Source organism: Pungitius pungitius, chromosome 18, assembly GCF_949316345.1.
Source record: "Pungitius pungitius chromosome 18, fPunPun2.1, whole genome shotgun sequence".
NCBI classification, from domain to species: Eukaryota; Metazoa; Chordata; class Actinopteri; order Perciformes; family Gasterosteidae; genus Pungitius; species Pungitius pungitius.
Window position 1 is genome coordinate 1,830,759 of NC_084917.1, and position 27,066 is coordinate 1,857,824.

Sequence of the window (27,066 nt, forward strand, 5' to 3'; positions counted from 1 at the left end):
GCGCCGTCAGACCTGCTACGTCTGAGCACGCCGTCTTTTTCCATCATCTCCAATAAACGGACCTCGCAGGGACGGCCGGGAGGAACCGTCGTCAACACGGAAGACAGTGTCTTCATTACCAGGGGACCAGGGGGGACGTCACGGAGGGAGATTGATGGCGCGCTTTGAGCTATCGGTTATTCTGAATGAAGCACGCGGCCCTTATTGGACATCGATTTCCCCTCCCCGGCTCCAGCTCTCTGTGTCCTTGTGCCTCTTCCTCTCCTGCTTCCTCCCTGTCCTTTCCTCCTTCCTGCTTCCTCTATTCCTAGAATAAAACACCAGATCGCTCAAAAGGTGACCGGACGGAGGGAGGGCGCCGCGAGAGACAAAGAGGAAGTGAAAGAGAGACAGCGGTGGGCTGGAGGGGGTCGGGGCTGGGGGTGGGAGGGGAGGGGGGGGGGGCAGAGCAGGAAACAGAGGGACAGAGGGAGGTGTAATTATCTATCAGGTGTTCGGGTGTGCGTGACAGACGAGGAAGCTCATTAGCACACTCTGTGTACACCAATTACACAGCCAGGCGTCTCAGGGCATTCCCCTGGCATGTGTGCACGAGGACCCTTCCCTGCACAGTGCACACGCGCTACACAACACACGCTACACAACACGCGCTACACAACCACATCATCCACGTTTAGGAAGAAGCGAGGATTAGCACCCCATGATCCACCGACCATCAGCTCACCTTATTGGTCGTTTCTGTGTGAAATGAGAGACTTTAAGGTCACAGCGACTTCAGAGCATCAATTGGCGAACATGAAAACATGATCAAATTAATTGTAGTGTGGGGAAATAAGCAATAAATAAATATAATAGTATGAATCATAATAAGAACATGAAGATTCACCTGTGGGAGCCATCCTGGCCGGAGGGAACCACTCCCACGTTGGCCACCGACAGGACCCTCTGCTTGACGGCCTGGCTGGAGGAGCTTGCTGTTGCCATGGTGACGGTTGCCGAGGTCTCGTTCATGCCCAGGAGCTTACCTGGTGGGATGCGAAACGTTGGTCTGATCAAACAGGAGCTTGGCTGTAGCTCTGCAGTGGATTCAGAGCGTCCGTATAAAGCAGCTTGTTTATGCGGCCGTCTTAAGGGTGGAGAATGGAGATCAATGTGCTCGAGTCAGGTTGAAATAAAAGAGTCTTAAAAGGCAAACACAATAAAACCGAAATAACGAACCGACTTCACTCGATTGGTACAAAGCGTCAATTTGCTGGAGAGAGAAAAGGTTTCATGGGAGCGAGTTGTTCTGCCTCATGGTGAGCGAGATTAACCAAGAAGCTTTAAGCCTGCACTTAAAAGCTGCGACACATGCCGTCAGCGCCACAGAGGTGTGTGTGTGTGTGTGTGTGTGTACCACCAGTAAGTGATTTATAAGAAGGAAGCTTTGTGAGCACGAAGAAGGGAAACCTTCCTCTAGGATTCATTTCAGCTTTTAAATATCAAGTCAAATACTCCAGAGCGCCTTGAAAATAGATCTCATAGAGATTATAGATATGCTTTATCACAATACATTATAGAAAACATTAAGGCTACTTAATACAAGACAACACCGATATTTTATCAGTATTGAAAAATGTATGAGAGAATAAAAGCAAAGGTCACTAATTTATCAATAAAGCAAATCTTCCTTCTGCAGCAGCACCTTTGAGGTTGTGAGAGGCTTCTCGTTCTCACCTTGCTCCCGACTGAAGTCCTGCTCGCTCAAGCTGCTCGGCATCAGCAGCTCGCCCACCGCCGGCTGGATGGACACGCTGAAGCCGTCCTCCTTGGTGCTGGGGGGGGGGTCAAACCACAGAAAGCTTTTCACAGGATGTGCTATCGTTACTCGCGGTCTTCGTGCGTGCCCTTAGTGAGCGCTGCATGGTATTGATGACATTAGAAAAAGCCTCCAGGAGGAGAAATGGATGAACGTTGATCACTGTGTGTGAAGACAAATGAGAAGAAGACGTCTGTCCCCGCGTGACCACGTGCCACTCAGTGTGCGTTTGTTTTGTGCACCTGTGTTAAATGTTTCTCTGAATGCCATCCTCCAGTCATTTCAGGTTGGATTGACCCCCCCCCCCCAACAGACTTTCTGATCAGGTTATTGACCAGCTGAGCCGATGGCATTCAGCAGGTTGATTGGAGCCGGGGCTGATTACTGATTACTGGCGTAATAATTGTTGTCCCAGTGAACCTGGATCGATGGCGGCTGGGGGGGGGGGGGGGGGGGGGGCGCCACAGCGGCAAGGACGAGAATCCCCCCCCCCCCCCCCCCCCGGAACGGACGAGAGAGGGTGAACGTAAGAGAACACAGATGTGACTCCGGAGACTCGCCGTGAAAAAGATGTGCAGCCGAAGGTGGGAGAGGAAAGGAAACAAGGAGAGACGTGAAGGGAGCGGATGTCACGGCGTCTTACCACAGCTGGAAGTTGGCCGCTTGTGTCGAGTCGCTGAAGTCAATACCCATGGAAACCGTCACCGAGGCCTCCGGTTCCAGGCGCTCTGAGGGGAGGGGGGGAGGTGGGGGGGGGGGGTAGAAAGGGAATAGTGAGTGACAAGGGCAACGTGAGGAGGGATGGAGCAAGGGAGGGAGGAAGGGGGCCAGCAGAGTGGAACAGACAGGCATCTACACCACTTGTGTTTTCTACTTCACAAAGCAAGGCCACCGTGTGTGAGAAATCTATCCTTCAATCTCACACCCCCCCCCGGCCTGAGGGAGGGAGGGCGCGCACACACACACACACACACACACACACACACACACACACAGCATATTTTCAAACAACAGGCTTGTCAAAGAGCGCATCAAGAAGAGACGAGGTGAGGGAGGAAGAGCGAAGTAAAGCCACAGAAAAATGTTTGAAGAGAAAGTCTGGACAGCTGAATGAGAGGAGCAGGAGGAGGTGGAGGAGCAGGAGGAGGTGGAGGAGGAGGAGGTGGAGGATGACAGCAACACAGACAGAATCCTCCTCCTTTTACTGTCGAACTCTTTCCAGACTCCAGAGGGAAAAGACTGAGAACAGAGTCATCAATCCAGACCCTACACACTGTACACATATATTAGCCGTGTAAAAATGAAGAAATGTATAAAACGATTTCTGAGTAAATTGCAAATATTATTTCAGTTTAAACATTTCAAAGCACTTGGTCGAGGCCGTGTGCCACATTTTTTTTACTAAATACGAGCCCCGTTATTCATCATCTGTTCTGACAAACAAACACAAAACAGCATCATATTAAATCTCAAACTTCTCCAAACCGACTGCAGCCCGCCTCCATCGATCCAAATTACACAGCTCGGCTGCTGGAGCTCCTTCGATGCCGATCAATCGCCTGCAATCGACAGCTTTAACGTGCTCCCCCGCCTGTGTGTGTGTGTGTGTGTGTGTGTGTGTGTGTGTGTTGTAGAGTGCAGCAATCATGCACGAGAAATATGGAGATGTGGCGTGTTTTCTTGGCCTGATCGATACTAATGAACAGGGATTAGCCAAAGTAGTATTGGCTGGAGGGGGGGGGGGGGGCTATTTGTTTGCTGATGGCTAACAGGCTTAAAATGACCATTTAACATCCGTCTGAGAAAACGGGGCTGGAGAAACCCCAGAGAGCCGTGATGAACGAATGCAACACGTGTTGCACACAGAGTAATGAATGTGACTGTTTGGGTGAAAGAAAATCCACTTCTGCGTCTTAAATTCTTAAAGTTTAAAAGGCCAGTAGTGACAATATAAAGAAAATCAAACCAGATTATGGAGAAGATTTAAGGCCACATACTGCAATTCAAAATACTGCATTCCTCAAATGCCGGGCTGGTGCATCAACCATCTTCCAAGAGTTTGAACGTGTTTAATCACAGCTTGGTAGAGGGAGGGGCTTGGTCAGGTCGAGGGAGGGGCTTAGCCAGGTAGAGGGAGGAGCTTGGTGGCGAGCTGCTGGCCTCGTACTCACCGATGGTGTTGAAGCAGTGCATGCTGGGGCTCGCCGGGCTGCGGTCCCCCACGTGGATCTCCTCCAGGCTGCGGTCCGAGCCGTTGCTCAGCGTGACCTGGACGGCCACCATGCCGGGCTGGTGCAGACACGGCTGCCTGGGGAAGTGGTACTTGGCGGACAGACCTTTTCCGGTCATGTGGTGAAGCAGCTCGTAGGTCTTCACGGGCCCAAAGGACGGAGCGGTGACCTGAAGGGAAGGACGGGAGTGAAAATCAGCAACCATCTTCCCTTCTAACGCTAACAAACTGTAGCACTTAAATTGTACTTATCACGGTTCTTATCTATAACAAGTTGTAAATCGCCTTATTTGATGAAATTGCACTTTGTTTCTTGCTCTTGCTTCCGAGTTTGTACCGCTATGGTTGAAATGCACTTATTGTAAGTCGCTTTGGATAAAAGCGTCAGCTAAATGACACGTGATGTAATGAGAAATGTGTTGATAAAGATCAGCAGTGACATCACAGTGATTCTGGTTGCTTTGGGAGGCATTTAAGGGCTTCTTTTCAAAGCCATCGGTTTGAACGAAGAGTTTATTCAAACTCAAAGTCAGAGTAAAAAAAGAGTAAGAGTAAAAAGTAATATGGTTTAGTTGAGTTTTATTTGGGTTCTGTCAAATTTGTGATCATTATTGTTGAGTTTATTTACAATAAAGGGAAAGACGAGGGCCAGGTGCTTGTGTGGTGGGAATGGGGCTTTAGAGTGCTCCATGAAACAAGAGCAGGAGCAGAGATGGAAGATGAGAAGAAAAAAAAGAACAAGCACAACATTACCCAGAAGCCTCAGGCACTACAAATCAACACAATATCCAGGGACGCCTCGTGCATTACAGGGCAAATGCATCCACACAAAAGGACAGATTAATAGAAGAAGCTCCGCTCTCTCCATCGCGTCCAATCAGCTTCCCTCCCGAGTGAAGTGGGACCAAGGGTTGGCCGATAAACCCCCCCCCCCCCCCCACCCACCCCCAACCCTCCCTTCATTAAAGACGAGCCCATTTAAGAAATGTTCTCAATCAGCCCAGTTAGGAGGAAATGGGCTGCATGCTCGGTCAAATCGGGCTGAATAAAAACAACCTCTAATGAATAGAAACACAAGTGCCCACGGGGGCTTTTACCTTTTCAGAGGCAGGAAATCACATTACCTTTGGGAGTGAGGGAAAAGAAGAGGGGGGGGGGGGGGGGGGTTCTTTCTCCCTAAAAATTAACATCTTGTTACTCAGGGGAACATTGTTCAGGGTCGACCCGTCGGACGCGACAACATTAACGAGAGTAAACAGCTCCCTTCAGGGGCAGAAAAAGGCCTCAGAGGGACAAACACGTAACGGATGCGACTCCACAGAGAAACGCCAGCGAACTTAAGGCTGCGAACTAATGGAGCTAATTAAAGATGACCGGTAATGTGATGCGAAGAAGCACGGCGGAAACATGCAGGCGCCGGCGCCGTGTCACTGCGCATCCCGTCCGCGGAGCCGGACGCGAGGACGGAGAATCGCTTCGACGCGGCGCCCGGAGGCGGCGCGGCGGGAACAAAACGCCGGGCTGCTTCCACCGGACGGCTGTCGGTTCGTGCCTCACGTCAGAGGAGAAGAAAACTCATGGAGGTAAACAGCAACGGCCCAAACCTTCCCGGGTTAAATTAAACACCCCCCCCCCCGTGTGGCCGAGGTGCACGCAGACCTGCCCCCTGATTACCCATGAAGCACCACAAACTGCAGAGTGGAGGCTCCTGTGACTTCTGAGGGATTGAGGTCTTTGGCCCGCGGATCAAAGCTGTCTGAAAACAATCCCCTGCAGACGTGACGGGATAAACTGTCCCCCTCGCGGCCTGCGGAGGAGGTCAAAACAAACATTGGCTGGCGTGCCGTGACGCCGCCGCCCCCCACCCCCCCGGAGTCGCCCGTCACGGCGCCCATGCCGCCCGCATGTTTACCGCTTTCTGAACGCGTCGGCGTCGATAAAGCCGGCTGTAATGTTTGCCGGAGATTTACCTCCCTGACAGACACATCCGGCTCCAAGGTCCCGCCTCGTCGTCCCCGGCGACGGGATGCGGGCTTCAAACGGCTTATTACCGCCGATTTGACACGAGTGGACACTTAAAAGTCCGACGCCGGCGCACTCGTCAACCCGTTGTTGTCCTGTCATGCGAAGTGTAAATAAGAGCAGGGAGGGGTGACCTTGACATCTCCCTCAAGTCTCCCCTCCTTTTCTTTTGCCCCCCAAGGAGGGCGGTGACAATGAGCGAGGGAAGTTGATTGAGAGGCTCCATTATGCATCAACTTAAAGGAAGCCCCCGTGATGGATGACACCGACACCCAGTCACCTTCAGAGCGGCCCGGACGCCGCGCTCCCAGCATCCTCTCTGGCAAATGACCTGAAAATCCCGCTGACGCGCTCAAAAAGAAAAGAATAAGGGGGCTTAACGGGAGCCGGTAGCCTTGTGCCGCGTGCATAAGAGGGGCAATCTGAAAAAAGAAAGTGGCGTGGGGGGGGGGGGGGGGGGGGCAGAGAGATGTATGGGCGCATATTGAAAATCCATTTCTGTTTTTCGACGCCAGAGACAGGGTTTCATTACGCTCGACAAGAGTTGTGAGGATTGAGGTGAGGGACGTGTGTTTGACTTTAGGCCTTAATTGTTCCCTCAGTCAGGAGATGACAATTAATTGAGGGGCGTCACAAAGACCTTGACTCCAAATTGGATTAAATAAATGTTACTACGGGCGTCTAGAACTACTTCAGCGTAACAAGAAGTCACTCCGGCGCACGCAGACTGAGGTTACTTCATTTAGGCCAATTTGTCAGTGAATTACAGGTTTTAAAATCATTACTTTTTGAAATTTTCCATTAAAGAAGATTAGCAATAATAGAGGATTATTATTCAGAAACAGTATTGTCCTTCATTTGGCTTTTGCAATTATTGTGAGCAAACTGTTTCTCTGTATTAGCAAGATATTAAATAGTAGCCAAGGATATTTATAGAACACAAGGAGGATACTCAGGGTGGTTTTTCAGTAATGATTCGTCAGCTAGTCACTTACAATCAAGTTAGAAAATACTGGAAAACACACAATTTCACAGAGTCCAAAACTTATGTTTATATTATGTCAAAAAAATATGTATATTTTATATTAATTAAATATATATAATAATATATATTAAATACACTAGATATAATAGATATTTGAACTACTACTTGAATCAAAATTTTGATTTGTCTAATTGGCTTATCTAAACTATGATAGATAACCATTAACTTTACATAAGTCTATATTATATTTATTTTCTATTACATTACAAATTATATATATTGTTGGATCCTGAAACTATTTCTTAAATTTCGTAAAAACAACAAAATAATTGTTGTTTTAAAAAAATAAAGTGAATTGGGTTCATTTTTCTAGGATTAATTTGTCTTGACTTTCATTTGATTTTATTGCAACAATGTTGCACAAGTGAAGCTTTAATGCAGCGACCTTGTGAGGATTTCTAGTGTTGGTACTTTTACGTCCTCAGAGGAAGACTCCGGCCTCATAAACCATCGGCGTCATGTGACGTCGTGTTTACGTCTAAACCCCCTGATCGCCGCCTACAGCGGAAAAATGACGGCGTACGGATGAGAAGAAGGACTTTGAACGACCTCCGTCACCTCGAAACAAACAAACGCCACAAGTCAGAAAAGACTAAATGTCTACACACACCCGCCGCCCGCCCACCCACACCCACACACACACACACACCCATACCCACACACACACACACCCACACACACACACACCCACACACACACACACCCACACACACACATACCCACACACACACACACCCACACACACACCTGCATTAAAACAAAGTATCCACCCGGCCGTCTCCGTGTGGCCATTTATTCCCTCTTAAGAGGCAATCTCCTCCGTTTGAGTGGCAGCGGTAGGCCGAGGGGAGGTGGGGGCGGGGGGGGGGGGGCTGGTCGCCGCTCGGGGTCCTTCTGCTGATTCATAATTAGACGTGAACCCCGGAGCTCCCGCCACCGGAGGGAGGGTCACGGGAGTGAGGAGCGAGGAGGCGGGGGCGAGCTGGCGCCCGCCTGATGGACACCAAATGAACAAATTATGATGGCCCCCTCTGGGCGTGATGGGGTCAAACGCCGCGCGCCCCGCCGCTGACAGTTCAATTTCCCCCCAAAGCAGCCCCATTCGCTGACTGCTAATTATGAATGAAAAGTTATCAGGCTCATCCCCCCCCCCCCCCCCCCCCCCCACACGGACAGCGGTTGGAAGGGGTTTTGGGGCGCGTTTGGGGGGGGGATTTAAGAGGCATTTGTGAGAGATCCTAATGTCAAAATGTTATTAGAGAGAGCGGTAGCATTGGGGGCTGGGAGGAGGGGGAGGAGGGGGGGGGGGTCAGAGACAGGGACCAGGGTTAATCTAAATGCCTTTGATAACCATGCAGTAATTCTCTAAAAGGGCCCGAGCGCTCAGCTGAGACACACAAGCTGCCTCCGTGGGCAGATTGCTGAGAAATAGAAATGACACAGGGGCCAGAGTGTGTGTGTGTGTGTGTGTGTGTGTGTGTGAGAATAAAGGGGAGGTTATTTACCCCGGTCTATGAATCCCGATGCCCATCATGTATTTATGCATAGAATTGACTCTAAATTAGATGTTGATGTGCGAAAAGTTCCCTGTTTTCTAATCTGCATTTCTATTCTCTATTACTCCACGGCCTTCACCTGAGGAGAGGGGGCGGGGGGGCTAACAAGACTGGCGCTGCATAAACGCTGGTCTGAGAGCAGCTGTCAATCACACTGACAGGCAGGCGGGCACGCTGAGAATACAGAGCGACTCACCGTGGAAGCGTCTGCAAGCAGGGGAACTAAAAAGTGAACAAAAAGCATCTTTGACGCAAAGTTGTTCCGTTTTCTTTCACACAACAGGATGCGGATGTAAGTCAGCAGCTGTTAGAGGCTCAGCTGATGGCCGGAGCTCCTTCTCCTCTATTCTCAAACTTGCTGTGACTCTTCTTCTGTCTCCTCCTCTGCCACAGAAGTAATGACAGACGCTAACAGGAGGTAAAGAGCTTCACCGACACACAGTGAGGCTCAGTGTGATTCAAAAGCCCCTAAATGGAACATTGATAGAACAGGATGGTAGTTGGTATATGTAGTAATACATCTATCCCTAATCACAGTCACTAAATAAAAAGGAAAACACAACGTGGTCCACTAATTAATCATCAAGTAAACAAATCTACCACCTGAATTATACAAATTCAAGCACATGTCCGACATGCAAAGACATGTGAAGCTCCAAAGTGAAGTTACCACGTACACTAAATAGACAGCAGCAGCAGAAACATGCAGCCCCCTCCCCTGCCCCCCCCCCCCCCCCCCCCCCCCCCCCCCGAGGGAACAAATGAAGAAAGACAAGATACAAAACACACAGACGTGAGGAGTCGCTCACATACGGAGGAGAGAAAGGAGCCGTCACACGAGGAAAGGTCAACCATCAGATATACACAACGCAGACACACAACGTGTGGCAGAGAGAGATGGGAGGTGACAGAGAGGGGGGGGGGTAAGAGAGACGGGAGGGGGGGGGGTCGGAGATGAGACACAGAAGATAGAGTTCAAGGGTGTGGGAGAGCATAAGGCATCGAGGAGGGGGGGGGGCATAAGAGATACAGGAAACAGGAAGAGCAGCGGCGGCGGCGTCCTCCCCTCCGATAAATAGAAGACGGCAGAAGAGGTCAAAGGTCGGCTGCTGTGAGCCGCAAAAGGTTCCAAGAGGGAGGGAAGCTCATTTCAGCCAAAGGAACCACACACACACACACACTGACCTGCATGGTGGAGGAGGTGTTGGACAGGGACAGGCCCTCCAGGTCGGACAGAAGGGACCGGGAGAGGACCGGACCCGCGGGTGCGTTTGTGGGTGCAGGAGAAACTGAAAGGGACCCAAAGAGAAGCTTGTTAAGGCCATCGGGGGAGGAGCCAGAGACAAGGACGGCGTCAGCCTGCTTGTGGTGTCGTTAACGTTGCGATCAGGGAGTCAAAGATAAAAGGGGGAAGGATTTGGACCACCTGACCAACCTTTACAGCCCAAATAGTCCCTCTCGTATTGTCTTCATCTTCAGCTCCACACAAAAATTTTGGGCAGGTAGAAAAACATTTAATTGATCGGAGCCGTTTTGGGGATCATTCAAAGTAAAAAAAAAAGAACCGCACAAAAATTTAAGATGTGATTTATAGCGTTAAAAGTGGCGATAAACTCACAGTCAACTAGATCCAGTAAGGAAACTTCCACCTTGGACTTCACTTCCACCTGGAAATCAAACAGAAACAAGATGATGAGAAGAAACAAAGCGCTTTGAGACAAATGTAACAAAAATTGCGCGTTGTGAAACGTTTCAATCGTGCTGCCGTCGTGTCTCTGCCCTCAAAAAAACGACACTCAATGCACAATGCAAAAAGCATTTAGGCCCTTCTTGTCTCCCCCCTTTTCTCCCCCACCAAGGGAAAACAAACAGCTGCATCTGATCAGATGGTCTGATCGGCAAGACGCAGAATTCATAAAACGACACAACAAACTGTACGAGCAGAAAGAAAAGGATCTAATCCGGCTCCTGTGTGTGTGTGTGTGTGTGTGTGTGTGTCAGGAACAACAGCCCTCAGGTGAACACCCCCCCCCTAACTGATCATCAGGCCCCCTCCTCATGAAGACATCTGGTGATTAGTTACTGAGATCCAAACGGACCCGACCACATCTCAGGGTCACCTTAGGGCGGGACTTTGCGTCGCTCTTCTTCTTCTGCCCCGTCGTGGGGGGGCGGCGTCCGAGTCGGAGTCGTCCTCAGAGCCGGAGGAGCTTTCATCTGACGAGCTGCTGTCTTTGGCTACGGGTCCGTTTCCGTTTTCATCCGAGTCACTGAGAACACACGGAGTACATGAATGTATATTCATATAAATATACATATACATACATGAATGTATATATATGTATATTCATATAAATATACATATACATACATGAATGTATATATATATGTATATTCATATAAATATACATATACATACATGAATGTATATATATGTATATTCATATAAATATACATACATGAATGTATATATATGTATATTCATATAAATATACACACATACGCTTCTATCACATCTACAGCTTCCACTGGTAGAAGCTGCACAAATACATCAGGGTAAAACCTTGAATCGGTTTTAACCGTATTTATTATTTCTCTTTTTCTCCACCCGGACTGAGAGCTGAAGCCCCCCCCCCCCCCCCCCTTCACCCCCCAACCCCTCCGGTCACAACAACAGCAGCAATCAATCTGTTTTTGTTTTTGCTCTCTGAAGTTAATTCAATGTTTGCATCCACTCAGAAAGATTCTCCTCGTCTTGCTCCCCTCTCTCCCACTCGCCTCCGTCCCTCTTCAATTTGTCCCGATAATGAGTGTTTACTCCGCCTGCCTGGGATTTTCAGCCGTTAAATTAATGAGGGGAATTGTGACGGTAACTGGCTTCTTAACTTGGGCGATGATGAAAAGCCAGTATTAATTTGGCCTACAGATTTCATTTGCTGCGAACAGAAAAAAGTGATATAAATCACTGTGGGCCTGATTAGGCCCCGCCTGCAGCGACTGGGCCGTAATGAGGGCATTATGCTGTGTTTGTTGTGGAAGCACCGGGGTGAGCTGCTCTAATTACCCTGCGCGCGTGTGTGTCTGTGTGTGTGTGTGTGTGTGTGTGTTTGTGGCGTCGCAGGGACCCGGGGGCGAGTCCCGCTAATTACCCGCTAATGGGGAGGAGGGGGTCAGCCGGCCGCCTGTCACACGGTCCGATCAGGTGAGTCCGTGTGCGTCCGCGAGGCGCGAGGAGCTAGAATTTGCCCGGCGTGTCGCGAGCATATTCGGCAGTAATGACTCAGATCTCATTCATTGGCAACACCGGGGCGGCCAAATGACCAATCAGAAGTCATTATCCATTAGCCATGTAAATGGGGGGCTACGCTACCGGAGGAGAATTCTCCTTGATGAGCTCGTTAATGGAACTCACACCAACGATATTCTGGCAGCCTGACGTCTCTCTGCGTGTGTTTATATGCACACACGCTTACATAAATAGAACAAGAGGTGTGTATGGCTCACAGACCCCCCCCCCTCTCAAGAAAAGATTTCTTTATTTCACTCGTTATTTCTAGTTGCAAAATAGTTTGTTTTCTGTCTTGATTTTCCATTATTTTGAGTCCCAAAGTATTTCTTGCCTTTATTAAGATGTACTTTTGGTATTATCTCAAGTAACTGGGAACAGTCTCTTGAAATACTAAAGTTAGAGTGCTAGGTTGGATTCATTATAGGTTTTTTAAAAATCTGCATATAGAAGTAGTAACGTGCCAGAAGGTTGTTGATTAAAGCGTCTGAGAACAGATGGGCGTTGGAGCTTATTGCTGCAGCAGAGCACCGATCACATTTGTTGTGATCCCTCACAAACCCACCTGTCTAATTAGTTAAGGAGGTAAGAAGAGGAAGAACAGGTAACATCTGGACACGTCTGGGGGAGTGTGACAGTACCTGGAAGCAGCGGCCGTCTTGCTTTTCTTCTGCGGCGCCTTCTTGGTCGTCTTCTTCTTCTTCTTCCGTTGGGATTCTGATCCGCTGGAGCTCTCCTCGGATCCACTGGAGCTCTTTCCAGAGTCGCTGGAGGTCTCGTCCGATTCCTCGCTGCTTTGCTCCTCGCTCTCACTGCTCGACTCTGCAGAGCAACGGTAAAGCCATTAACCGTATTTACATCTTGGCATTGCTTCTGCTAGTTTTCATCTGTGCTGGCGGGCAGCGCCATTCTCATAGTTTATTAACATACTGGAGTGATGAAAGTAGAAGATGAATTCAGCCGTTAGACACCTCTAACACTCAGAAAGTAATCAGCCATCATCTTCTGACCTCTGTGTCAAAAGGTCTGTTTGGCTGCAGACCCACCAGCAGAGCAGCTGCTAATGGAGTGTTTGCTGCAGTGTTAAGCTGCACCTGCAGTTACCACCTGTGACCACAGGGGCCGCCAAATCCACCAAATCAACCCTGCGGATTAAAACAGTGACATTTATGTGTCAGACGAACCTTCGCTGCTGCTGCTGCTGCTTCCCTCACTGCTCGCAGACTCTTCCTCTGCTTTCTCCTCTTCGTTGTCAGAGTAAAACTTGTCATCGGATTTGGGTTTCTTGGTCTTTCCGACTGACGGCGCCCACTCTTGCACCTGGTCAGATACGGTGGAGGCAGGCGAGGGGTTAATGTTCACAGAGTTATCCAGCGTGAGATAAACTCATTTTCTTCAATTTGCAACTATTGACACAAATGACAGAGTACAGAATGTGGACATTACAGCAAACACGCAAACCTCACCACGGCGTCACTGAGGAAGGGTGAGAGAATAACTCAATGCCATCAGTTTCTGGCTTTTGTTTTGTCCTCTTCCAAGAAGCCAGGTTTGTTTCTGTCGTTTCATCTCAAAGTAGGAATTACGATTTTAGAAATGTTTGTTGTGCTTTATTGTTTTATTTGGACTCCCATAAGAAGGAGAAAAAAAAGAGAATCAGTAATATTCTATTCTATTCTTTTTTGTTCTTAACGTTACACAAAGAACAAAATGTTGGTGTTTTTGGGCCGAATGGAATAGAGGAAAGAATTTAAACGTATTCAACAAACTGACACATTGCATGAAAGGTTGTAAAACTACAGCTTTGGTTGTTTCTGAGTTTTTCTTATGTCAACAAATCCCACAATGCATTATTCCACATTCTAAGCAAGTGCCTCGTCTCTACTGAAACATCTGCACGCTTTTAGTTCCTTAAAAAGCACGAGGATATGAACCGGCGTTCGGTGAAGCCTGGTTACAGTGGTCCGTGCTCTTACTGGCTCAATGACCTCCACGTTCCTCACGGACTGGTCGGGAGCAATGGCCGGCCAGTCGGAGAGCTCCTGGTACCCGCTGGCTTTGCTGTTGAGGCTGTGGGAGAGCGTGCCCAGCTGGTAGCGGTCCCGGTCTGAAAGAACGGACAAATAACAATAAGAAGAAAAAGCAACGAGAGACAAAAGAACCTGCGCTCTGCCCTCCAAGCCGCTCAAAGTCACTGTTCACAGGTGTTTAACAGAAGATGCATCTGCATGATGCATGATGCATGCTCTCGGTTTCAGCGTGCACACAAACACACATTCTGCCCCCCCCCCTCCTCCAGCGGTGATAAAAATCTGTGCTTCGCAAACCACAAAGAGAGAGAAAAAAAAAGACTTGAGTGGATATTAGGAATGACAGGGCTGGTTAACGCTTTCCATAAACATCCAGGAGGAGCAAACCGCCGCTGAATCCTAATGGTGTGGGGAGGGGGGGGGGGGGGGGGGCTTTGGTCCCCTTTGTCGAGCGGGGGTGGTGGGGGGGGGGGGAGCGAGAGAGGAGAGGCGGTGAAATGAGGGAGGCTCTTTTTCTCCCTCCGAGTGTCTGAAAAAGGTGAGCATTAGCCCAATAATTGACCCATCTCATTAGCCCAAGGTAAAGAGGAGAGACAGACGCGGCTGAATAATAAAACCACTTTGCATACCACTGGAAGTAGAGGTCCCGTTAATATGGATCCAACGACCAAACAAAAGAGGAGCGGTATTCACACGACTTAAAGGATTTAAAAAGGAAGAGGAACCTTTGAAGGCGGACTCCAGCACGGGGGCCGGCTTGGGGGCCAGCAGGATGCGGCGTGCGTACTTGTTGAGGGCGCCGCTCTTCTCGTTGGGCACGATGAGCTGCCTGATGAAGCGGGTTCGGTCTCTGATGTCGTAGCTCTGGTCGTATTTGCCGAGGTTCAGGATGTACTGGGTCAGCAGCTTAGTCTGGGGGGGGGGGGAAATGGTCTTATCTATAACGCATTATAACACTGAACTATACAGATTATAAGTGTACATTGATAGAATGTTTTAAATCTGTCTGAATGATTGTTATACTGCATTATGGAGATCTAAGATGTTTATAACTATAATTACAATGTGATAAGCAGATAATTGTGGCTTATAAGAATGATCATTATGCTTTATCGACATGGCCTTCTGCATGTGTAGCTTTAACATGGATTTCATGCTAAGCTAAGCTAACAGTCTCCAGTTCTGTGCTTTGGGAACATACACGAGTGGTATCAATCTTAAAATACTGGACAGAAATAGAATGTACAACAAGTCATTCATTCCCATTCACCAGCAATATAACCCTGAACTGTTCAGGACACACTACAATGATGCAAATGCTCCTTTGAGCCCCCCCCCCTCCTCGCTGGCCGAAGAGGACGAGCAGGTCTCCACCTGCTTGGAGTTGGTCAGGTAGAGTTTGGCCGCCAGGTTGACCGTCTGCAGCTTGACGATGTCCTCCTCTGCCGTGAAGGACTTGGCCATCTTGCGCAGTACGTCGGGTGCAATCTTCGGGACCCTGTCGCAGTACTCGCCCATCAGCCACAGGATGCTGGCCCGGGCCATGGACACCTGCGGGGTCCGAGGACAGAGAAGAACAGGTGAGCTCTTCCTGGCCGCCCGCACCGGGGGAGCAAACAGCACGACGGCGAAGACGCACGGTGATGTTGTCAAACAGCTTGGCCATGTGCTTGATGATCTCGCTGTGCTGGGTGGGCTGAGTCTGCAGCAGCTTCTTGATCACCACCACGCTCTCTGCCACCACCGTCTCTGTGAAGACAACGCAGCGAAGCGCTGAGCCACCAGGAGGTCCACCGACTACGCACAGAGAACCCCTCCAGAGGGAAGGCTGCCTACCGTCTCTGTTGGACAGCAGCAGCACCAGGCCGTTGAGGCACGTGTCCGTCACCTCGGAGATGTTGGTGGCGCAGCGGCCGATGGCCTGAATGGTGGCCGCGGCGAACGCCTTGTCCTGGCTCTTCACGTAAGTCTGAAAGGGGGGGGGGGGGGGGGGGGGAAAGACCAGAGAAGGTGAGGTCACACGGGAGGAGAAATGTTGACTTGTGATGTCACTTCCTGGTAAACGTTGAGGGCACAAACCTGAAACTCCCTCAGGATGGTGGAGATGTTGGCTTCATTGGCCAGGTTGGTCAGGATCTCCAGCTACAACAATCACAGGGGGGGGGGTGTTAAAGGCAACATGACCTAACGTTTTTTTTTATGTTGATAATAAAGCAGTCTTTACCTTCAGCGTCTTGATGTGCGTAGCGTCCGTAGATCTCACGTAGAAACTCTTCATGTAGGGCTCAAATATCCCCTGTGTGGAGACGACGGGGTTAGAAGGAACCTTCCAGGCACCTCCGCCGTGCCGCATGGACGCCCACACTCACCTTCCTCTGAATGGACATGGTGGCGATGTTCTGGAGCACGATGTACTGCACCTCCCTGTGGCTCCGGAGCAGTCGGACCAGTGACTTGGTGACGAGGTGGACTTCGTGCCTCGGAGCCAAATGCCAGTAGAGCTGAGCGACAGACATCACCACCTGAGACACAGTACATGTAGATGATGTTATCGGATCTTCCTGTTGCATTAATTTTAAATCCTGCTGTCTGGTAGAAGAGCATCGTTCAGAATCAATCGTCCCCCTGCATTGAACTTCTAATCCCAGAAGCTTTTTCATTTAGCTTCATCCTTCGGCTCATCGCAAGCATTCAGTCGAGTTTTATCAAACGGAAACCCTTTAAATGTACTTCGTTACATTCCATCACTGCTTACAAGTCGCGCTTTTGCGCTTCAGTAAACTTTGAGACTCTTAAGTGCTGCATTTATTGTTACTATTATTATTATTACACCACCATCTGTGTGTTGCCACCTGTCCTCCAGCTGAAAGGAGACGCCCCCGCGTGCCTCTCTCTGCTCTTCTGTGGAGGTAATCTCTGAGCAGCGGGCGGAGTGAGCTCCATGAAGATGGAGGACGTCATCCGGTTGTCGAGCTTCACATTTTAATCAACGCTTTCATTCGGGAGCATTTTTCCTCCCGCTGCTACACAGCGACAGAGACCTTGAGGCTCCCGGGTGATGGACATCTGCACTCGACGCGTTTGTTGTTGTACAGTAGGTGTGTGTGTGTGTGTGTTGCATTGGTATCTCTGAAATGCATCACCGCTGTTTAGTGTTTACACGACTCGGACTCACGGCCGTGTTCCTGCTCTGCAGCAGAGGCTTCGTGTTCCTGAGCAGCAGCCGGTGGTCCGGATCCATGACGTAGGCCTCCGCCTCCGTCCGCGCGCTCTTCTCCTCCGAGTCGGAGGCGTAGAACTCCTTCTCGTTGTTCTCGTCGAACGAGGCGCCCTGAGTGCACGGTTCAAGTTGGGGAAATTAAGAAAAAAGGCTCAGTAACCCCCCCAAACAGGAGAAAAATAAACAAGATGATATTGAGAACAAAAAGCTAAATAATGTGGTCAATGTTAATTAATCCATGTGTGTTGTTCTAGTGTAGAGTGTGGGATTGAGTCGGAATAAAAGGTCCTGTGTGTGAGTCTGTGGCGTTGAAGGAACAGAACCCCCCCCCCCCCCCCTCACCTCCTTCCAGGGGCTGGTGAACTGCGTCCTGGCGTAGCGGGTCAGCATGGAGATGATGACCACCTGGCCCCACTCCTCCACGTCCACCAGCAGGTTGCACAGCTTCCGGTAGTTCTTGTGGATCAGGTCGATGCGATCGGGACACACCTCCTCGAAGGCCACCACCACGCTGCCGGCCACCAGCTGCCGAGACCAACGAAGAAGAACAACGGAGGAGGGGGGGGGGGGGGGGCGGGGGGGCAGTGAGGGAAACGCAGCGGTTCAGTATTTGTATCGAAACTGGACTTAATGTGAAGACGTTTCTGCACAACTACTTTGTCTCTAAAGTAAAGACTCTTGAGAAATGAGCTGGTTGAAAGAAAAGAAAGAAACTCCGTCACTGCTCTTAAAAAACACCCAACACCAATTTACCACTTTGATTACGACATCCACACTTCAGCCTCCAGGTAGTTAGTTGATAATTAGAAGGAAGCGATTAAAGTCTTAACTCAATTTTAAAAAATCCAGCAACGAGAGGTTCTCAGGTTTTTACTTTCAACACACACACACACACACACACACACACACCTTTGAGATTGACTGAGTATCATTAATATGCAAACAGCATTATCATTGGCAGGCCAGGGTGAAGAAGAAGAAGAAGAAGAAGAAGAGGGAGCAGAATCTGGTCTTCTCAATTAAAGCCTCCCGGCCCCTAGTGGCCCTGCGGGGCCCCAGTGCATCAGTGTGTGTGTGTGTGTGCTGTCTGTAGATCCTTTGAGGCACATGGACCTTAAAGCAGAGTGACGTTGGCACACTAATGCTGGCCGTGGCTCCCTGCAGGATTTAATAACTGCATATTATGGTTTCACTGTGACGTGTGAAGGGTCGTGTGAACGTGTGAAGGGTCATTCATCGGGTGTCCAACTCAAAGTTACATATCCACAAGGACGCGTCCAGCAGGGCTTCAATGAGTTCAGTAAAAGTGAAATAAAAAGAAGTCAGCAGACCCCTTTACCCTAAATGAGGAAGTGACATGGGGCCGTTTCATGGATCGGGTGAATTCAATATTACTAAAAACATTGAAACCACTACAGTGAATAAAATATCATCATGTGCTTTATCTGCCATGAAACATCAAAATACTGTGAACCCAAAGCAGGCTTTGGTGCTGAAGACCGAAGGCGACGTTCACGTCTTAAATTCTCTGCAGTGACCACCAGGGGGCGACTCCTCTGGTCCCATAGAAGGAACCCTATGAGAAAATGGACTTCTCTCTTGCTTGCCGGCCTCAATGCTGAACCCAGTTTCATCTGAATAATCACTGTGGTTAGAACCGAAAAGCACAAAAATCTCCTTTAGGGACTAAAAGGGGACCAAAGCACTTTAATGTAAATAGAATCGTACCTATGCGGAAGTAGCTTCACAGCAGCTTGGAGCCGGGAGATAAACACACTTAAAGAAGTCAATTCTAATATACAAAGTGAGAATATTCAGCGTGTACTTTGGCCTCGGCTGTCTCCGGGGTCGTTACAGGCGCCGCTGTTCCGAGGCTTTTGTGCATTCTCCAACCAACTTCCCCCATTAGACACAGCTCCAAGGTAAACTACATGCACCATCAACAAAACTGACACCGCAATCTACGGGGTTCATACGCCGCCCTTCCCCCCCGACCGCATTATCTACCCCGCGTGACAAGCCGGTAATGGAAAAATCACACTAAGCAAATGGTTCTTCTAATAACAATAAATTTCCTATAAAATTATGAAGGGGCCCAAAGCGTTTCCTTGCATCTATTTTGCTATGAATTCTAATTAGGGTTCCAGAGAGGCAGAGAGTGCTGGGTCATCACGCCACAGACAACGCACGCCGCAGTGATTGATGGCGCCGCGCCGGGTCGGCCTATCCTCCGTGCGCTCTCTTCCTCTTCCCTCCTTCTCCTCTTAAATTAATGGGCATCTCACCTAGCCTCTCTGATCATACTACACCCCCCCCCTCCACCAAGCGCTCCTCCTCGCTGTTCTCATTTCAATTTTGCAGAAGGTGGCGGGCGGTGGGAGGGATCGATCATTTATCTTGTAATGGCTGGATAATAGATCCATCACCGTAAAACAGCTGCACAAACTCCTACGTTGTCTCTGCCATCAGGCCTTCCCATTTCCCCTTTAAACACCCCCCCCCCCCCCTTATAAAGCAGCTCGCCGTATGTCACAGCCATTTAACCAAACAGGCACATCTGTAAAGGTAAATGTCAGGGGGCCCGGTCGGTGACACCGGCTGGAACAATAAGCAGATGTTTCCTCCTCCTGCAGGCTGCGTGGTGACATCAGATAACGAGCTGGAGTTCAGCATCAGATACGCTGAAAGGCGTCTGCAAACAAAGGGCCTTTTAACAGCATTTGCTGTATTTAGTTTTGGGTGCATTTAAAACCATCAGGACTCCGGCTCGGTTTCAAAATCACATTTTAAAATAATATTCATTATAAGAATTTTGTGACACGGAGTCAGCGGCACGTTGTGAAGATATTGTGTCAGTAAGAAATGTGCTTGTGGCCCTTGAGAGCGTCCAACGGTAAAAAAAAAAAGATGTTAGCTAACTCGGGCTCGATGAATCTTGGCATGATTTTTAATCTTTTACGGTTCCACTGCGTTTTTCTGCGCTCCATTCCGTTCTCAGGTGGACATCACCCCTCTGTATCTTTACATAGTAAATAGCTTAATGCTCTGAATATCGTACAGAGATCCGTAGATGAAGTCACGCACACATGCATATAAAGTTTAAATTTGGCACCGTCTGTTCAACATTTAACCGTTGAGAACGACCCTGATGACATCACCAGCGGTCACTCTCTCGGGCCCAATTTTGTGACACGGAGTCAGCGGCACGTTGTGAAGATATTGTGTCAGTAAGAAATGTGCGCTTGTGGCCCTTGAGAGCGTCCAACGGTAAAGTGACCTTTATGTCCCCTTCGTGCTGCATGATGACGTCACAGAACCCTCACACACAAACCGCCTCCTAAATGCCACAGAGAAAAGAAATCATCGCTCTCCACCACGTCTGGGTTTTTTCACCATTCATCACTGACTGCTCTTGCTCCTGCGTCCGTGTGATGATAGTTTGCTGCCCCCCCACCCCCCCCCCCCCCTCTCTCCCTTCATGCCCAGCCCCACAATGTGAGCTCCAATAGGGGGAGTCATCTGTCTTCGTTAGCGGTTGAGGCTAAATATGCTATGCATCTGGTACTGGGATTTCCAACCCCAGCCCACCCCCCCCTCCCCCCTCCCCTCTCTGGCCCGAGCCGCTTTGTTTTGTTTGCATTATGACAGCGTGACGCTGTGAATGAACAACGACGACCAACACGCCATCATTGTGGCCTTTAAACATCCTTTAGTATTCGCTGTGACCTCCTCATTTCACCGCGCTGCCTGCAGACCGCTGATAGGCTGCTTGTGTCTGACTGGGCCCGAACCCGAGAAGCCAACTCATTCAGTGCGAAAATTCCTTCCAAATGGACAGTTAACCAGGAGCATCTGAAGATGTGTGGGTTTAAGTGGGTGTTAACAAACCGTGGCATCGGCGAACGAGCCGTGGGACGGCGGCGCCGGGCGCAACGAGCGCTTTGGCTGCGGCGCCCTCCGGTGGCCGCGGCGCCGCAGAGTCACTTACCGTGCTTTTGTCTTTCAGGAGTTTCTCTATCACTTCGATCAGCTGCTCCTTCTGGTCGGGATCCAGGCTGCGTGGGAGAGGCAGAGAAGGTTAATCATTCACATATTTCTGTGTGTGTTTTTCCTCTTCGATCCGAGTGACGCCCGCCTGATAAGAGCCCCGAGTCAACGCCTACGGCACCGACCCGGCTCCACCCGTTTACCTGTAGAGCTTCTGGATGGCGTGGGCCGACGTCTTCCTGACGTACGGCGACATGTCGGCCGCCGCCTCCTTGATGGCCAGCATCATGATGGGGACGATGATGGGCACCCGGATGCTGGACAGGACCCTCAGTGCGCTGGCCCGGATGAACTGGTTGGGCTCCTGCGACGGAGATGCATCACACACACACACACACAGACGCAGGCATTTGACAGAGCAGGTGTGGAGGGACAGAAGAAGAGCGTGTGGAGACCCGGAGGTGGAGAGGTCACCTTGAGGGCCCGCTGGAAGGTGCTGATGGACAGCAACGCCAGGTCTTGCTGCTCCTCTGCGTACCTCACCAGGTACACGTACACCAGCTTCTTCAGCTGCACAGCAGAGCATTGAGGGGGGGGAGTCAAAGCAGGTCATGGGAGGGAGGGGGGGGGGGGTTAAAAGTTCACCCGGATTCAAAGACTGCAGCGGTGAAAAGGACTAAAATGAACAATGAGCAACGGAACAGCAGGAAATTTCTCAGAGTTTATCATTTGATTTTGTCCCCTTTCAGAGGGGGGGGGGTGGGGGGTGGGGGGCTTTATTTGCCTCCTCTCTTCTCACAGGGAAGCCTGAGACAATATTTGTCCAGTGTTAAGTTTAACTGGAGGCCGAAAGTCTGCGGATTCTCCTTCATGGATCACTGATCCACGAAGACGGAAAAGAAGCCGATGTGTCGGAGAGGTTAATAAATGATGGAAGTGGAATGAAAAGTGGTTGTGAGGAACGAGGGTTTTAGGAACCCTTTGAACGCCCCTCGCGGTGGAGGTCGGGGCTGTGGTCTCGTCTCGGGTACAATCAGCAGGAGTTTAGTTGGTGATCGGCGGCGCGCTTTCCAACGCAGCGAGTATTGACCCGCAGCAGCGCGCCACGGTTCTCCATCAGCGTTCTGGTCATTAGCGCTGGAATTAATGGTGTTACTCGCCGCACGGAGGGAGGCTCAGCGCCGCCGCCCCCCCCCCCCCCCCCCCCCGAGGGCCCGCCGCCTTTAAGCCACCGACTGATTTCGCTCTGAAGCGGGCGATTAAGGGCTCTGCCGCTGGCTCGCGTCAAAAGAGATTTTATTCACAACATATTCTCCCTCGTTGTCCCTTCTTCTTCTTCTTCTTCTTCTTCTTCTTGTTGTTCGTGTGATCGAAGAAAATAAAGCGCGGCGACATTAAATCACACAAACCCCGCGGGCTCTTGTGGCGTTTGGTAACGAGCGGGGATCAATGGCGGCTCACGCTGAGCGAGGAGGAGAGGCCATTTTCAGAGATGTACTGGTCGGCGGGCACTACCTCAGCAGCTGATGTATACGAGGCGGGGGAGAGGAGACGTGACCGAAGGGTCTCTGCTACCAATTACATCCCCCCCCCCCCACGCTGCCTGATCATTCTGAGGCTCCTGATCAATATTCACAGCCTCTGGCCATGGAAGCGACTTCATTGTTGTAATATTTCTTTGTGGGAACAGTTTTAACTGACTTATTTTGAACTGTATGATACATTTACCCGTTTATTTATAGATTATATCAAGCCACAAATGTACGAGGACGTATATCTGATATTCAATGATAAAAAGAAATGTCACATTCCCACATAAGAGATTAGGAACACAGGAAGTGGATTATTGGATTTAAAAATTTGAGAAAGAGTAAATTTGTGAGTTCAGGCAACTATTTCCCCTTATTACCTTGAGAGTATTTGTTTTATTTACTTTTTTTTGAGCCATGGAGCATCCCTATTAGGAAAAGAAGATAAAGATATATACTGTAGAAACAGGAAATGTGGGGGATTATTTCATATATATATTTTTCTCTTATTGGCCATTCCAAAGAATTCAAAAGAATGATGCTCGTTTCTTCCAAAAACATAAATATATAAAAACTAAATGAAGGGGAAGCTTTCCATTGTTTCGGATGAGGAAGTTCCGTGTAAAGTCATGAGGAGACACGCGGGAATCGGATGAATCATCACCGCCGTGACGCTGCCGTACCTCGATGTTCTTACTCGCCACGTTCTTCACTACAGCAGGAAACAGCTCGGACGCATTCTTCCCTTTGGCGATCAGCTGAAAGCAAATCAAACAACAAAACATCTCAGCCATCGTCCTCCATCAGCTCCTCCAAACCGCACGGGAGAGGTTTGTGTGTCTGGAGAGTGCGTGAGGACTCACCCCGACCACCCTCTTCATGGCCTCCAGTTTGAGCGACTCCTTGTTGCTCTCCAGCATCTCTTTGAGGTCTTCATTCCTGAGGAGAGAAGACGGGGGAAACTGGTCACTCATCACGCTCGCCACCGCCAGTCACCACTTCGCTCCGTCGGTTGCGAGCGCAGCAGCTCGACCAGAGGAGGAATGAAAGGGCCGCGCTAACGCCACCTGCCACGTTTACGCCACCTGCCACGCTAACGCCACCTGCCACGCTAACGCCACCTGCCACACAAACGCCACGCTATGCCACCTGCCACGTTAACGCCACCTGCCACGCTAACGCCACCTGCCACACAAACGCCACGCTAACGCCACCTGCCACACAAACGCCACGTTAACGCCAGCTGCCACGCTAACGCCACCTGCCACGCAAACGCCACGCTAACGCCACCTGCCACGCTAACGCCACCTGCCACGCAAACGCCACGCTAACGCCACCTGCCACGCTAACGCCACCTGCCGCGCAAACGCCACGTTAACGCCAGCTGCCACGCTAACGCCACCTGCCACGCAAACGCCACGCTAACGCCACCTGCCACGCTAACGCCACCTGCCACGCTAACGCCACCTGCCACGCAAACGCCACCTGCCACGCAAACGCCACGCTAACGCCACCTGCCACGCAAGCGCCATCGCGGGCGCCAAATGGCACGCAGACCATGCACCCGGTGAAAGAGCGGGACGGTGAGCAGCCTCCCGCCCATTTCTCACATTGACCACCCTGATTCGTCGGCTAATGCTAGCGGCATGCAGAGGCTAAACCACAGAGCAAATCAAACATTGTTTTGTAAACCTGTTATAGACACTTTATCGCAGGGTCAGACATCCAAGCAACCGTCGCACTGATTGCCGTGTACCGTTGTGGGTTTCACAGGAGACATCCTCATAAATTTGGGGGTCCTCCCAGGACCCGGCGAGGAAACGGCGTGTGATTATGTTAGCACGCTGCCGTTAGCGCTAGAGCGGTGAAGAGTGTGGGATTTAACCAATTTAACCAAAAAGCTCCTGACCCCTTGAGATTTAATACAAAACATATTAACTATTACAAAATAACAAGTGCAATGAATTTTTCCCAACTTTTTAAATCCAGATTAAAATTGTAAATTAGAGTAAATTTAGAGGAGTCCTCATGAGTCCCAGCTTCCGACCTGGAGCTGCCCAACACTACCAGCTGAAGCGAGAAGGTTCAGGGCCCCCGTCAGAGTGCTGTGGCGGATCTCTCTACAGTACCCGTCTTTGTGAGTCTCCTCGGGGCCCCTCTTGGTGCGCGTGAGGGCCCGCTCTTCCTGACTCGGCTCAGTCTTCAGAGTGAGCTGTAAGTTCTCGGCGGACATCATCGCCGTCCTCATGGCTCCCGCCGCCTCCGAGCGCAGACAGAAACCGACATCCATGCCGGCCTTCCTCCACGCGGTGTGTGTGTGTGTGTGTGTGTGAGAGCTGTCTCAAGAATAGAGTCCACAAACCCCACTGGCCGTACTTGGAGGAACTCAAGAGTGAAACAGATAATTACTTTCCGTCAGGCTGTGTGCCCTGTTCTCTCGGCTCTTATTTACAAGTTGTCTTCTCGACTCAGTTCTTCTTGAGAAAGCCGTCGCCGCTGGGGGGGAGAGAGGGAAAACAGCGGCTTCCTGCCCGTCATTCACTGCTGCCTTCTTCTCCTCTTGGGCGAAAAAGAAAAAGAGTCACAAGATGCCCAGACAGCTGCGCTAATGGCATGTCATACTCCTGCTTGAGGGAAGTGCTCTCTCTCTCTCTCTCGCTCTCTCTCTCTCCCACGTTGCCTCCGAAACATCTGAAGCAGATGTTTGTCGCCTGTCGCTAAGTCGCTGCTCTCATCTTCCCGTACGTTGAGATCTCCCCTCTGGAAACGCAGATGTCTCACCGAGCCTCTCGGGCTGTGATGGTGACTCAGTCTCTCTGTGTGCGACTGTGGTCACTTTCCTCGTGGGGGAAGGAGGAAAAAGAAAAGGAGGGACCTTATCTACACTGTAGGGTAAACACAGAGACTTTTCATCACCTCCGCCGGCACAATAATCCGCTTTGGGCCGACAGGACGGGCCTCCAGCCCAGATAACAGCCCCGGGCTGAATGTCAGGAAGTACCCCGGCAGGGGGAATGCTGCAGAGAGTTCTGAGGGAGCACCGCTTGCTTCCCCTCCCTTTCACGACGCTGATAAAGACATCACGCGGTGGGTATTTCCAGATGTTTGGAATGCGTCGTCGTTACGGCCACGTGGCCTCACTTTTAGCCCAGTTTGAGTCTCCACCACCTTTCGTTAAAACAACAATGGAAGAGCAGCGAGTGGGAATCAAAACAGTAAAGATCAGGGCAGGAAAAAACATCTGAAATAATGATTCATTATTTGGTATGGTATTCAGATTTTTCTTTTCTGACATTCAATAAAGTAATTCACAGAATAAGCAAAAGCAAAGTGAGAAGCGGCACCGACTAACGCCACACTGCACGGCTCTCAATCTCGCCGCCTCCAGCCAACAGAAAGCCCAAAACCAGCAGCACGTCAGGATGACCATCTACCCATCGAAGTTTCCTAAACATTCGTACACATCAGCATCCATCTCATTCAATGCCATGCCGTTTTAATTTGTGAAAACCAAATACATTTGATACATTTCAATGCAATTTTGCATCCATCAATGTTTTGTTTAGTGACTCTGAGTCCAGTGGTGTGGACGACAGATGGGCCACAGAGGACGATGTCAGTCGTCATGTTAAATATGTCCAAGTTGTAACAGACCCACAGCTGGGGACTGGTTACCAAACTAAATTCTGTCCTTGGTATTTTTTAAATAAAATGCAGAATCCATCTTTCAAAGTAGTGGCAGAGTTGTGACATGTGACAAAGAACTAAGTTAGTAATTTAATCAATTTAACCTCTAACTCAATTGAAATGTATCAAATGTAATTAAGAGATTTTTGAAATGGTTAATTAGCACCTAATATCTGCACGTAGAAAGTAGTATAAATATAACTATATAAATAGGAATATAGATCATAAATTAAACCAACAGAGATTTGGAGGATTTTTAAAAGGGAAAGTGTGAACCCAGTAACTGTGCTCATGTCTGAGAAGGAATACCTGATACAGATCACCTGAATCATCTTACGTGACAGGTGAAAATGTGGCTGTGGTTGGACTGAGCCACGTTCAGGTTCAAAATCCTACATTTTAATGCTACACAAATGAAACCATACCAATGAGCCACAGTGAAATCCCTCTTCAGGCTCAGATAATAAATCAGTCACATGTTCCCATGCCGGGCTAGGAGTCCTGGCATGGAGCTCTGGGCCAGTAAGAAGAAGCCTTTGACACAAATAAAGTGCAGGAATGTTGCCGTGTGACAAACGATCGGGAGTTTCAAATAACAAAAGCTTGATTTGACGAGCGAGCGTCAATGAACAAATATGCAGCAAACTAAAGCCTGTGGGACATACAGAATGTTTTA

The 27,066-nt window shown here is 49.7% G+C and overlaps 1 protein-coding gene across 1 annotated transcript; it reads right to left on the minus strand.

Annotated features, from left to right (window-relative positions):
• Positions 1-678: 678 nt before the first annotated feature.
• On the minus strand, positions 679-25,521 carry ap3b1a (adaptor related protein complex 3 subunit beta 1a). Its single transcript, XM_062558774.1, is given in 26 exon segments — positions 679-1,025; positions 1,717-1,814; positions 2,442-2,526; positions 3,970-4,198; positions 9,837-9,940; positions 10,270-10,318; positions 10,772-10,816; positions 10,819-10,921; positions 12,579-12,759; positions 13,122-13,257; positions 13,914-14,044; positions 14,693-14,879; positions 15,342-15,518; positions 15,607-15,716; positions 15,804-15,936; positions 16,047-16,109; positions 16,192-16,263; positions 16,337-16,489; positions 17,143-17,298; positions 17,530-17,712; positions 21,176-21,242; positions 21,378-21,538; positions 21,649-21,744; positions 23,387-23,461; positions 23,567-23,642; positions 24,833-25,521. Coding segments are annotated over 26 exon segments (3,174 nt in total). The 5' UTR covers positions 24,994-25,521; the 3' UTR covers positions 679-882.
• Between the last annotated feature and the right edge of the window lie 1,545 nt (positions 25,522-27,066).